The 13,283-nt window shown below is 36.6% G+C and overlaps 1 protein-coding gene across 2 annotated transcripts; it reads right to left on the reverse strand.

The window, feature by feature from the left end:
• Positions 1-8,554: 8,554 nt before the first annotated feature.
• LOC135137025 (uncharacterized) lies at positions 8,555-11,124 on the reverse strand. 2 transcript variants are annotated; one of them, XM_064066565.1, is made up of 5 exons: positions 10,866-11,124; positions 9,945-10,741; positions 9,599-9,890; positions 9,107-9,327; positions 8,555-9,060 (listed from the first exon to the last, which is right to left on the reverse strand). In XM_064066565.1, the coding sequence occupies exons 2-5, from the start codon at positions 10,727-10,729 to the stop codon at positions 8,766-8,768; spliced, it is 1,593 nt and encodes a 530-aa protein (XP_063922635.1). In that variant the 5' UTR covers positions 10,730-10,741; positions 10,866-11,124; the 3' UTR covers positions 8,555-8,765. The 2 variants fall into 2 exon arrangements, with proteins under 2 accessions (XP_063922635.1, XP_063922634.1); XM_064066564.1 differs by having other exon boundaries at positions 9,107-9,534; positions 10,866-11,123.
• Between the last annotated feature and the right edge of the window lie 2,159 nt (positions 11,125-13,283).

Genomic DNA, 13,283 nt, shown 5'->3' on the forward strand with positions numbered 1-13,283 from the left:
ATAACAACTGCACAAGAACAGCGGGGAAGACACACGTATTAATGGCAGTCGGAATAGATCGTAGATCCTCCATTCTCCAGTCGTGGAAGTGCTTGCGTATCAAACATCGATAATTCCGAAGCTTTGTTCTGAACATAAGATACCGCTTCCAAGGCTTTATTGAAAAACCAGGACGGAATTTCTTTAGTGATAACAGACTTGAAGTTTGCTTTAATTCCACTCTGAACGCACTTTCTTCTTGCATCGACAATTTCTTGAATCTTGGGCCACATGCGCTTCAGCTTAAAAAGTTTTTCAATATCATCTTGTATGCTTTTGGCAGTGATCTCTTCTCCGTCCTGAAGTTTCTTATTCTCCTTAAGAAACTTTATCAATTCATCGTGCTTTTCTAAAGCGCTCTGTAGATTGGAAACGACTTTGGGATTAGCTTCTCTTCCAAGACTCTTCTCGCTGAAAAGACAATTAATTAATAGTTTTCGAAAAAAAAAAATTGAGCGAACTTTCGGCGACATAGAGAAAATAAGACAAAAGACAGACAGTAGGAAACAAAACAACGTCAGTACCTTTCAAGTGATAAGTTGAGGTACTCCCTGTAAGTATCGTATGCAGTCGTGATGACATTGTTATCCAAAAAATGCGCAAACTTCGCAGTACAATTGCTGATGTACAACTTCTCCTCGATGAGTTGGTCCTTTTCCTGCTCCAAGCTCTTGATGAGTTCTTCGCGTTGTTCGTTTTCGCTCTTGATAGTCGTCTGCACATTTTCGTCCACGACCTGCTTTTCCACAATTTTAGTTTCGTAGTAGATATTTATGTGCTTCGACCCAGAACATTTGCAATGTTTACAAATAAAATCAAAAAAACCAATTTGGTTGCAAAACCTGAGACTCCAGTGTCCCACTTTTTCGTAGTTAATTTTTCCTATCCAACACGGATCCAGACATTTCGTTTTAAACCGAAACTTTGTCGTGTGTTCGACCTGAAAAATGTGTTACTTAATTGTACACACAGTCAGCAGATGAAGCCAACAAAGATTTTCTTACCCTGACGAGATCTACACATTTCTCAGATTTGCACAAACCAAAACCGGATGGTCGAGACTAACTATTTACCAAGTCGACGGTCGATTTATATAGGTTTTTCTTCAGTTCGTTAATACTTACCTTAAGTCTGCTTCCTTCGATTCTTCTTCCTTTTTTTGGAGTTCCATGATGTTTTGTTGTAAGAGCTGAAAAATATCGGACAACGGTTTCGATAATTCAAGAACCAAATTCTTCGTGTTAATAATAATAATAATAATAATTTATTAACGGAAATCCATTTACAAAATATACATAATGGCAGTAGCATAATACAAAAATAATAATAATTTTTACTTAACACTTATAATTATTATATTCATTAGAAAATACTAAATTAAAAACTTTACTATTTCAAAATTAATCTTTAATTCTTCTTAAACACTTGTTTTGAACTATCAAATAAATTAAATGTTTCATGCTTACAAAGATCATTTACAACTAACATCATTCTCCTCAAGGGGTGATTACGAGCTAAATTTGTGGCGAACGAACTAATTCTAAAAATTTGCTTGCTTCTGGTGTTTCTAATTTCCGGAGGGCTAATATGGAAGGATAATTTCTCTAGAATGGCGCTATTATCAATGGAACTATTGATGACCCCATGAAGAAATGTTAAATCACTAGTTAGTCTACGTGTATGTAAAGTTTGCATGTTGAGGAAAGTAAGAATATTTGAGTATTCTCCTTTCTGATGTTGCTGTCCAAGTTTAAACTCCATACATCTTAAAAACTTTTTTTGGACTTTTTCGAGAGCAGCAGCATCGACATCGTATATTGGATACCAAACGGATGAAGCATATTCTAAATGAGGTCGAACTAAGGAGCAATAGAGGATCTTCAATACAGCAGGAGATAAATCTTTACACTTTCTCCATAAAAATCCCCACAGTTTGAAAGCTTTGGTTATAACAGTAAGGTAATGATTCTTGAAAGATAATGACGAGTCAAATAATACACCAAGATCTTTAACTTCATTAACATGATCGATAACAGTTTTATCCAGTACATAATCGAAATGTATTATAGTCTTCTTATTACAAAATGAAATAGAATGGCATTTGGTAGTATTTAAATGCAATTCATTAGGTGTACACCATGAACAAAATGCATCCAAATCAGATTGAACAAGAAATGTGTCTCGAATAGATCTAATGCAACTAAAAAGTTTTAAATCGTCAGCAAAAAATAGAAAATTACAATGATGAAATACTTGCGATAGGTCATTTATAAATAAAAAAAACAAAAGGGGACCACAGTGCGAACCTTGTGGCACTCCTGACGTTACTTGAAAAGGCTCAGATAGAAAATTGCCTAGCCTTACCTGTTGCCATCTATCACATAAAAACGATCTCAGCCAGATAATCGTTTCCCGTCTAAATCCCAAATGGGACAGTTTTGATAATAAGATCCTCTGATTAACTTTATCGAATGCTTTCGAAAAATCGGTATATACTGCATCCACTTGACATCTATTCCCAAAGGATTCGTTAAGATAAGAATAATATTCAATTAAGTTGGTCAATGTTGATCTCTTAGGACGGAATCCATGTTGCTTTTCAGTCAAAATAGAAGAACTCATCCATGATAACTGTTTAGATACAATTAGATCAAAAATTTTTGGCAACATCATTTGATTACACACCCCACGATAACTATCAACTTGATTACGTTGGCCTGCTTTGTATATAGGGACAATATAACTAATTTGCCATGCATCTGGAAACTTCAAATCAATCAATGACAACTTGAATAAGTTACATATGGGAGGAGACAACGTAAATATACACTTCTTTATAAACAGGCTTGGAATACCATCTGGGCCAGGATTGCATGATACTTTCAGATTTAAAATACTGTCAAAGACATCAGTAATAGAGACATGTAATCCAGGATCGTTAATACTGTTGCTAATAATTGAAGAACAATCATAATCACTAAGTTTATCATGGGAATAGACCGACGAAAAATATTCAGCAAATAGTTTAGCGATATCATGGCCATCTTTAGCAACTTTATGGTTCAAAAACATTTCTGTTGGAATATCATTGCAGCGTTTTCTATCCTTAATAAATTTCCAAACAAATTTGGGATTATTATAAATATTAGTATTAATTTTTCTAATATAAGAATCATAAAGTTTACTACTCAGTTCTTTACACTGGGCTCTTAGTGAGCTAAAATAGTCGTAATCATGGAGGTTTCCAGTTTGCTTAAATTTTTGATGGGCTATTTTCTTTTTAAATGTTAAAGATTTAAGATCTTTATTAAACCATATAGGAAATCTGGAGGAGTTTGACCTAATGATCTTCTTTGGTATAAATTGGTCAATGGCACAGTAAAGAATCTCATAAAATAACTTTATCCTGTCGTCAAGGTTCAAATCACGAAAATAAATATCCCAAGGAACAGAAGCAAAAAACTCGTTATTGAGAATATAATTGCCCTTGACAAAATCAAAAACTTCAATTTCGGTACTCAAAGTATCTCCAATTGAGCCATTAATCAACCATGAGTAAGGAGTATGGTGTAAACTACCAGAAAAAGGAGAATCAATCGCAGTTTTGATTTCCAGGTCACAAAAATTGGAAAATACTAAATCTAAAAATATACCTCTGCTATTGGGAATCTTATTAACTTGATACAGATTCAAAAATGAACACGTGTTCCATAACACTTCCACTACAGGAGAGCAACAAGCTTAACAAGTGTTGTTAAGGCTGACGGTGTGCCTTACGTCATGAGGCTCCAGTGCTGTAACGTAATCCATGAATCTAAAAATTAACCCAGAGACGATTTTTTTATTATTACAGAGATAACTCAGCGACCAGGATAGATTTGGTAGATGAGTTATATAAAAATAAAAGTTGACTTTCGGGGGAGCTAATGTGGATGATCTGGAAAAGTTATCAGATTTATGAATCAGATTTGTATAAATATAAAAATCAGATAACTCAAGAAGCTTGGAATACTTGTGACTTCTCCTTATAATTATAACGTAATAATGTTGGTGAAAACAAAATGAAGTGAACTTAAAAAAAATTGGTCAAAGGTTGCTTCGACAGAATTTTCCTCGCCCGTGAAGCACATCCCGCTTCTTTGAAAAATTACTTTACTAAAACGGGGACGACACTGTAGAGAATAATCTTAACAAATTATTATTAAGATGCATACCTCCGAATTTCTTTGGAAAAAATTTTCCAGCTGGTCCGACAGCTTTCCATTGTCGTCCACAAATCAACATTGTGCTGTAACGCCAGCAACTGTTTAAAAGGTTCATTCTCCAAACAAAAAGTGTTCGCCTTCGTTATGGAAATGTTCCCCGTCAAGTTTGACAAAATGAGCAGCGTGGAACCTGGAGTATAATTACTGCTTTTGGTATTCGTGAACAGAAAAACTACGTTTCTACAGGCGCTCTTGTGAAACTGCGACAAGATCCGTTTCACGCAATATTGAAAATATTTCGTGTTCCTGTCGTTCGAAGATTTCATTAATAAACAGATGGCGTTTATGTGATTGAGTTGGTCCAGATAGGCTAAGATTTCGTCGCAGTGTTGTTCGTCCTTTTCCAAGCCCTCGGTGTCCCCAATACTCGGAGTGTCGATCAGCCGGATGAGTCTGTCGTCCGCTGGGAAATCGTACGTTTTGACTGATTGGGTGCCTGATGAGCCCACTTGTTGTTTTTCGTTGTCATCTTGGCCCACTGTTATGGTTTGCACACCTCCGTTTGCGTCGTAGACTACGAAGTGTGTTGGTATATAGACAACTGTTTCCTTTTTTATGGCCTCGTCGAAGGTTTCGCTGTTCACGTAGTTGGCGAAGGAGTTGATGAATGTGGATTTGCCGACGCCGGTTTCGCCAAGAAGAAGGATGTTGATGGTCTTGGAGTTATGTTCGATGTAGCGACTGGCGCTGCTGTCACTAAATCCCTGCGAAAAATTCAGCGTCTTTGATGCAATTAGTGTTTCGACAAACTAAAGAAATTGGCGTTTTATTTTGAAAGAATATGAAAGATTTCTGCGAGTCCTTGGTGTTTTGTTTTTGAGTGGATTTGAAAGAATCTTGGGGGTCGTTTTTAGTAATGGAAGAAACTGAAGGATTTTTTTATTTGACAGGCGATTTCCGAAAGTACTAGTTTCATACTTGTGAAATTTTAGATCTGATTTTGAAAAAAAAAAAATTGGTCTAAAGAGTTTAGACAGTACTTCCCTCGCTGTCGGAAACTTGACGACTGCATGCCTATTGTGTTTTTTTTCTCATTACATTTTTGTAGTGGGAATTTAAAAAAAAATTGCGATGACGTCATCAACATTTTTGCAAGGACACGTATATCAGTTGGGATAGATGTAGTGTAATACTAAGAATAAAATTATTATATTCTCAAATTTTCGGGAAAATGAAATGGGTCGTTTTGAATATTGATTTGTAATAATCAATAAAATAACGAAACAATTTACTCACGTATACGTATCAGAGGCAACTGAAAATCGTGTATGTATAAACATTCTTAATTTAAGATGACAGGCGTAACAGCATACGTGAGAGTCAAACAGAGAAACTGTAAACAAAACGACCATCGGTTTTATTGCTTCGACTTCCGCTTATTATATAAAACATTGGGTTTTATTTTAATTCTTGACGGTGAAATTCACAACTGGTTGATTATAAACATGTCTATTTCACATTCGCGGAACCAAGTGAGCGCATAAAACAAATGCAGGTCTGTAATGTTAAAGTCGATGTAAATAAGCGTGCTATCCTTATGTTTCAACCGAATTTTTCCTTTAACAAATTTTGTGTCTACCAAATTGGGTTGGTTGGGGTGTAATACTAATAATAAGTGTTGCCTTTAATTTAATCAATAAAATAAATTGACTTCATTAATTTTTTTGAACCACCTCTTAAGAAAATCTAAAAAATATGAATGGAATGATAAATCACAAGTACAAACTCATCATATTTTTTGCATTTTAGATAGGATTTATTCAGCAAAATTTAAGGGTGACGTCATCAATTTTTTTAGGAGGGATGAACAAATACATTTTGAACAAAAGTTTACCATGCTTATAATAACTTTAAAATATTCCCAAGATTTCAAAGCATTCGGTTTTGTAATTCCTGATTAAATCGATAAAATAAATTCCCGCCTTCATTAATTTTTTTGAGTCACCCTGCATATGCAAATCCAAAAATATGAATGGAATGATAAATCACAAGTACAGACTCATCATATTTTGTACATTTTAGATACGATTTATTCGGCAAACTTTTGAGCTGACGTCATCAGTTTTTTGTAGAAGATAACCAAATATATTTTGACTAAAAATTTATTATGCCCTTTATAACCTTAAAACATCTGCAAGATTTCAAAGCATTCGGTTTTGTAGTTCCTGATTAAATCAATAAAATAAATTTACGCATTCATTAATTTTTTTGAGTCACCCTGTATATGCAAATCGAAAAAATTTGAATGGAATGATAAATCACAAGAAGAGACTCACCATTTTTTGTACATTTTAGATAGGATTTATTCAGCAAAATTTTGTGGTGACGTCATAAATTTTTTAGGGGGGCAGACCAAATACGTTTTGATCAAAAATTTACCATGCTTATGATAATTTTAAAATATCTTCAAGATTTCGAAGCATTCGGTTTTGTAGTTCCTGAGTAAATCAGTAAAATAAATTTACGCTTTCATTTATTTTCTTGAATCACCCTGTATATGCAAATCCAAAAAATATTAATGGAGTGATAGATCACAAGTACAGACTGATCATATTTTGTACATTTTAGATATGATTTATTCGACAAATTTTCGAGCTGACGTCATCAAGTTTTTGGAGGGGATAAGCAAATATATTTTGACTAAACATTTATTATGCTCTTTATGACCTTAAAACATCTGCAAGATTTCAGAGCATTCGGTTTTGTAGTTCCTGATTAAATCAATAAAATATATTTACGCATTCATTAATTTTTTTGAGTCACCCTGTATATGCAAATACAAAAAATATGAATGGAGTTATAAATTACAAGTACAGACTCATCATATTTTTACAGTTTAGATAGGATTTATTCGGCAAACTTTCGAGCTGACGTCATCAAGTTTTTGGAGGGGATAAGCAAATATATTTTGACTAAACATTTATTATGCTCTTTATAACCTTAAAACATCTGCAAGATTTCAAAGCATTCGGTTTTGTAGTTTCTGAGTAAATCAGTAAAATAAATTTACGCATTCATTAATTTTTTTGAGTCACCTGTATATGCAAATCCAAAAAATATGAATGGAGTGATAGATCACAAGTACAGACTCATCATATTTTGTACATTTTAGATATGATTTATTCCACAAACTTTTGAGCTGACGTCATCAAGTTATTGGAGGGGATAAGCAAATATTTTTTGACTAAAGATTTATGATGCTCTTTATAGCCTTAAAACATCTGCAACATTTCAAAGCATTCTGGTTAGCAGATTAAAAATTAAATTACAAAATGTTGTTTTATAATTTTGATTTTTTTTCCAAAAATCTGGACGTTTCGGGTGAAAAGTCGATTCAGAGTTGTAAACTACATGTGTAGGACTATGTTATTTTATACAATTGAAAACCCATTTACTATGTACAATTTTGAAGTGACATCATCGCATTAGTGGTGGGGATGATTAGACAAATTTTGGTTAGCGTTTTACCATCTACATGATATTCTTAATATAAGTACAAAATTTCACAACAATCGGTCGAGTACTTTCGGAGATTATCTGTCTAATAAAAATCCGGGACGGCAGACGGACAGACGGACAGACGGACAGACGGACGGACAGACGGACGGACGGACGGACAGACGGACAGACGGACAGACAGACGGAAATGGGGGACCTATTTCTTCGTCTTCTAGGGGTCATGAAAGATCGAGAAAACGTAAAAGTAGAGAGTCGGCCGACGGACTCGATTACAATACTTCCTTTGCTTACGCTCGGGAAGTAAAAAAACAGTGTAGAAAGGTTTTACAATCGTAGAAATTGCAAACCAAATTCCCTGAAACCTTCTGTACGTTTTAAAATTGTCGCGAGTACGGTTAATAGTTAGTCAAAATATATCTGATTATCCTTCGTTAGATAGTGGCATCATTTTTTTTAATCAACATAATGGTACCATGTAGTTTCATAGAACATTTGAGGAATGTGTGTAGTTGTTATCTTAAGATAAAATTGGCCAAGGAGAATTCGTCGGTTATCTAGTTATTTTTTTAACGGAAAAACCCGTTTGGGAATATATAATTATACATGAACATGATGTACTCGTAAATAAAGAAATGATAGGTAACCTCTTACAATGATTAGCGGCTGTTATCATTTTTCGTAAGAGATTATTTTTTGCACAATTTGTTGTTGGCAAAAGAATGCTAAATATATTTTTACGAGTAGTACAGCTTCCGAGTGACTTGAAAAATGACACTAATGAAATTTTGGTCCACGAATAAAATTTTTAATAATTTTGACCACTGAGTAGGTCTTTTACAAAATTTAATACATGTTAGCACAGACAGTATAAAAATAATCAAATACAATAAACATACTGACGGGCAAAAAACCCTGCCACCCTGAAATATTTATTAATTTTAGTTTTTTAAAGTGGTTTTGCGAATATTTCAAGGCGGTGTATAAAAAGTAAAATTGCAAAATCTAATTCATAAACCAGTTTGGTATCTTTTCGGTAAATATCGACTTCAGCCCAGTTTTGAACCCTTTTTTGGCACAACTAGCCCTCGCTTCAAAAATTTCCTTAATCTTCGGCCCCATATGCTTCAGCTTGAACAGACTTTCGGCATCCCGATAGATACTCTCTTCGGTAATTTTTTCCGCGTTTACACGAGCCTGATTTTCACTTATAGCTTTGATCAGATTTTCGTGACGGCGCAAAAGCTCTGTCAAGTTCACGACGACGTCCATGTTGGCTTGATTCCCGAGACTCTTCTGCCTACAAAAACCCACTCAATTGCTACCAAAACTCCTCAACTCCTTACCTTTGAAGCGACAAATAAATATACTCCTTGAAGTTGTCGTACGACGACGTTATCGCATTATTCTCAAGGAAGTAGGCGAACTTCGCGGCGCACTCGCTCACGTACTCCAGCTCCTTCTCGAGCTCCTTCTTCTCCTGCTTGATTTCTCCAATCAGAGCGTCTATCCTCTCACGCTGCTTCTCTTCACTCTGAATGTTCGACAGGACGTCTTCGTCCACCATCTGTTTTTCAACGACTTTAGTATCGTAGAAGATAGTCATGTGTTTCTTATAAGAGCACTTGCAATGTTTACATTCGGGGAAAAAACCAAATGTCATTTCGCTGCAAGTCACGAGACTCCAGTGGCCTATGTTTTCGTACGTAAGGTAGCCGAGCAGACAAGGGTCGTGACAGCGTTTTTTGTAAATGAACTTTGTAGTATTCCCGACCTTAAACGAAATGGGTCAAGGTTTTTCCCGACAAGGATTGTAGTGTCTAAGAAGAAATTTTTACCTGGACGGGTTGTATGCAGCTCAGGTTTGTGCAAACTGTAGCAGAGCGGTCCATTTTGATAATTTCGAGGTCTAGACCTGGCTTGTACAGGCTCTTTTTGAGTTCTTCGATCGTCTGGTTTGCTTTACTCGATTCTTCTTCCTTGGTTTTTAGGTTGATGATCTTCTCTTGGAGTAGTTGACAGATGTCTGACAGCGGTTTAGATAGTTGTAGGATGAGGTCTCTGGTTTTGTTCACGCTGACGGTTTGCTTGACGTTGTGGGGATCCAATTTTCGGATGTACTTGATAAACCTGAAAAAAGTTTGAATTTTATTGTCATGATAAGCTAACACTGTGGGTTAGTACCTTACTATTTCCTCACAGGAAATCTTCCAGCTGATCTTACAACTCTCCAGCGTCCTCTCATTCAACTCCACGCCGTACTCCAGCGCCAACAAATGCTTGAAACTCTCATTATCCAGGCAAAAAACGTTCTCTTTCTTGATGGGAATCCTCACGTGCGGCGGCTTCGCAGCCACATCGTCTGCCAACTTCTTCAAAATCGCGAACGTCGCCCCAGGCCTGTAGTCGCTCCCTTTGGTATTAGTGAACAGAAAAACCACATTATCGCACGCACTCTTGTGCAACTGCGACAAAATCCTCCTGACGCAGTAGCTGAAGAGCACCGTATTGCGATCATTCGACGGCTTCATCAGCAAGCAGATGGCGTTGATTTTATTTAGCTGCGCCAAATACGCCAGGATTCCCTCGCAGTTTTGGTCGTCCTTGTCCGGACCCGCCGTGTCCCCGATCCCTGGAGTATCTATGACTCGGATGACCACATTGTCGCCCTCCACCGGGAACAAGTAGGTCTTCACACCCTGCGTCGCCGACGAACCCACGTCCTGCTTTTCGTTCTTGTCGGAACCTATGGTCAGGCTGCAGTCCTCCATGGAGTTCTCGTCGTAGACGGTGATGCGGGTCGGGATGAGCATGAGGGGTTTGGTTTTTGTGGCGTCGGCGAACGTGGAGAAGCGGATGTAGTTGGCGAAGGAGTTGATGAAGGTGGATTTACCGACGCCGGTTTCGCCCATGAGGAGGACGTTGATGGTGTTGGGGAGGTCCTCGAGGTCGTCGTAGTCGGGAGACATTTTGGAGTGCGGCTGTTATTACAGTGAAAAAATAACGATTGCGACAAAACGCGAATGATGATTGGCAAGAGAAGTTCGGGACATCACCGACTAGTTGCCACCCACACGAATAAAAACAAATAGAAAAATTACTTACGGTTGCGTAATGTTGCACTAGAAGGCGCGGAAGGTCTTGGTGGTACGTGGAAGATTGTTAGTTAATTAACGAATAGTGTAATAAAAACTAGGAGCGTTTTTGTTCTGGGTTTTCTGAGTAGTCACTCGTCCGAAGTCGATCGAAGGTTGCGTGTGAAGCTAAATTTAGAATCGGGCCGCTCCCACCAGCCTAGTGTCAAGTTCGTCGGAAAAATGTGCAAATATTATAATTTCCTGTTTGTTAAAATAAATATCGTAATAATTTGCAAAGATAGCGCTAAAAAGTAGAAAGGTTTTTTTATGAGGAAAGTAATTTTTTTTTTGTTACTTTTAAGTATGCAATCAGCCGTGTGCGCGTGAATAGTGTGTTGCCTATGTTCATAAATTGACGTTTTCGGAAAGGTATTTAAAAAACGATTTGCTCATTTCACTATTTATTACACGTTAAGTACGTTGTTAATTTTTTTTAAATACAATTAAATTAAGCCATTTTGACATTTATTTCTGGTAATCAAATACACCGTTGATCACTTCTTGCTTGATTCGCGTGTTTTCGATTGCATCCATAAATGCCTTGAGGTCCTCTTCCTTTATATCTGGACCTGCTTGCCGCACTCTTGTTTGCACTTCTTTATACTCCTCTAGCAAATTTTCCAATTTGACTGACCGCTGCGTATTGCTGGAAGCAACAGGATTGTGAAACAAAAAATCGAAATGTGGTGGACACTTACGACAAAAAAGACTCTAGCTGTTTTTTGAAAGCGTCACTTCCCGTTCCGTTCCTTTCTAAAAATATTTCCATCTTAGCTATATTCTCCAAGAAATTTTTATGGATGTCCTCTTGTTGCCTTTCCACTGATTTGAACACATTTTTGATGAAGTTTTCCTGATTCTTCACAATCTCTGAGATGAGGACGAGCTTCCCTTGCATGTCGTCTTGGGTTCGGGTCTTAAACAAAAAGATAAAATTGTTGTAACGAAAAGTGATCAATAATTTTTTGAGGTGACATTGCCAACTTTAAAGAAAACTGCTACTTAATTTTGAAACTTTTATCATTAATTTATAAAATTTATCTTAAAGTTAGCTCAGAAACCGGCTTTCTATATAATTTCAGACCATTTTCACGCTAGTCGAGTGATGTTGGTTGCTGTCGCCTTTGCTCGAATTTTTTCCCTCGTTTCTATCATTAGAAGACTAAAAACAGTAACACTAAAATATTTTGACATAATTTTTGTGCGTTGTCACTACCGATTTAGCCGAGTCGGATTCGTCTTCGGTTAAAAGCGAGTTTTGACTGCCGTGGTGGGATGTTGAGCTCTTAGACTGAAAAACAAAACTTGAATCTCTAGTGGTACGACTGTAGTACGAATTTTTATTGGTACTTGTTGTTTTTTACAACCTGTTGAGGATGTGCGCCGAGGCTCCTAAAACCCTTGCTGTGCATGCCTTCTCTTTGTTGGGGATGTCCAGGCTGAAACAAAGATTTTCGATAAGGCCTTTTCTTGATATTCTGGGTTTTTAAAATAAAAGGTTTCTCACTTAACGATTACCAGATAAATATACTCACTTTGCTTACCTGATCGTGTTTGTGGTGTAATTTTTTTGGTGAATCGTCAGGTTTACTGCGCGTTTTGTCCTGGAATTTAATGTATCAAAATATTGATGGTACTTTGTCGTTGTAGTACCTACATTTTGTGTCGGAAGTTCGGACCTCTCTTTGTCTAAATTCTTAGATTTATCTTTCTGTATAGCACGAATCAATTTTCGGGCCTCTTCAGAACCCTCCAGAAGTGTTTTGCATGTGTTCAAATTGTTAAAGTTCTCTGCGAAGATGTCACAGAGGTTAAACGCCTTATGTAAAATAAATTGTTCAAGTTCTTGGGCCACGCCGGTAACTGGAAATTTGTAAGGCGGCAAACTTTCAATGTAAGACAGAAGCCTAAAATGAGACGATGAGTGCGAATTGAAAACAGAAACAACAGTCCTGACCGAAGACACTCTCCTGATGATACATTCCAATTATTCATTGCAATTCTTATAGCTTCTTGATGGAAATTGACTCTATTGCGTTCCATTCCAAAGTGCAGGAAGCCTTTATTTTCAACACAAAATACATTTTGTTCTTTCAAAGGAATGCTCGCGCCTATTCTTGATTTAATAGTGTCAACGAAACCTCTCAGGACACTAAGAGCATGTCCAGTGCTGAAACTAACATCTCCACTGGAGGTAAAGATAAAGATAACATTTTTCACCACATCATCTAAATCAAATGCCAGCAACGTTTGCATCAGATAAGACTCAAGCAAATTGCTCATTCTTGATATGGAGGATTTGATCAAGACGCAAACACCGTGAAGTTCTTTTAGAGATTTAAGTTGTTGGAAAACGTCTTCGAATGTCTCCTCTCCTCTTGTCAAT

Source organism: Zophobas morio, unplaced genomic scaffold (genome assembly GCF_036711695.1).
Source record: "Zophobas morio isolate AGI-343-1 ecotype UQ-CSIRO unplaced genomic scaffold, CSIRO_AGI_Zmor_V1 ptg000028l, whole genome shotgun sequence".
In the NCBI taxonomy this organism is placed as follows: domain Eukaryota; kingdom Metazoa; phylum Arthropoda; class Insecta; order Coleoptera; family Tenebrionidae; genus Zophobas; species Zophobas morio.

Excerpts from the sequence above, each read along its gene's own strand:
- LOC135137025 (XM_064066564.1), bottom strand. The coding sequence starts at position 10,729 with ATGTCTCCCGACTACGACGACCTCGAGGACCTCCCCAACACCATCAAC. Across the intron at positions 9,891-9,944 it reads TCCTGTGAGGAAATAGTAAG|GTTTATCAAGTACATCCGAA; the intron begins GTACTAACCCAC and ends AACTTTTTTCAG. Across the intron at positions 9,535-9,598 it reads GCTGCATACAACCCGTCCAG|GTCGGGAATACTACAAAGTT; the intron begins GTAAAAATTTCT and ends ATTTCGTTTAAG.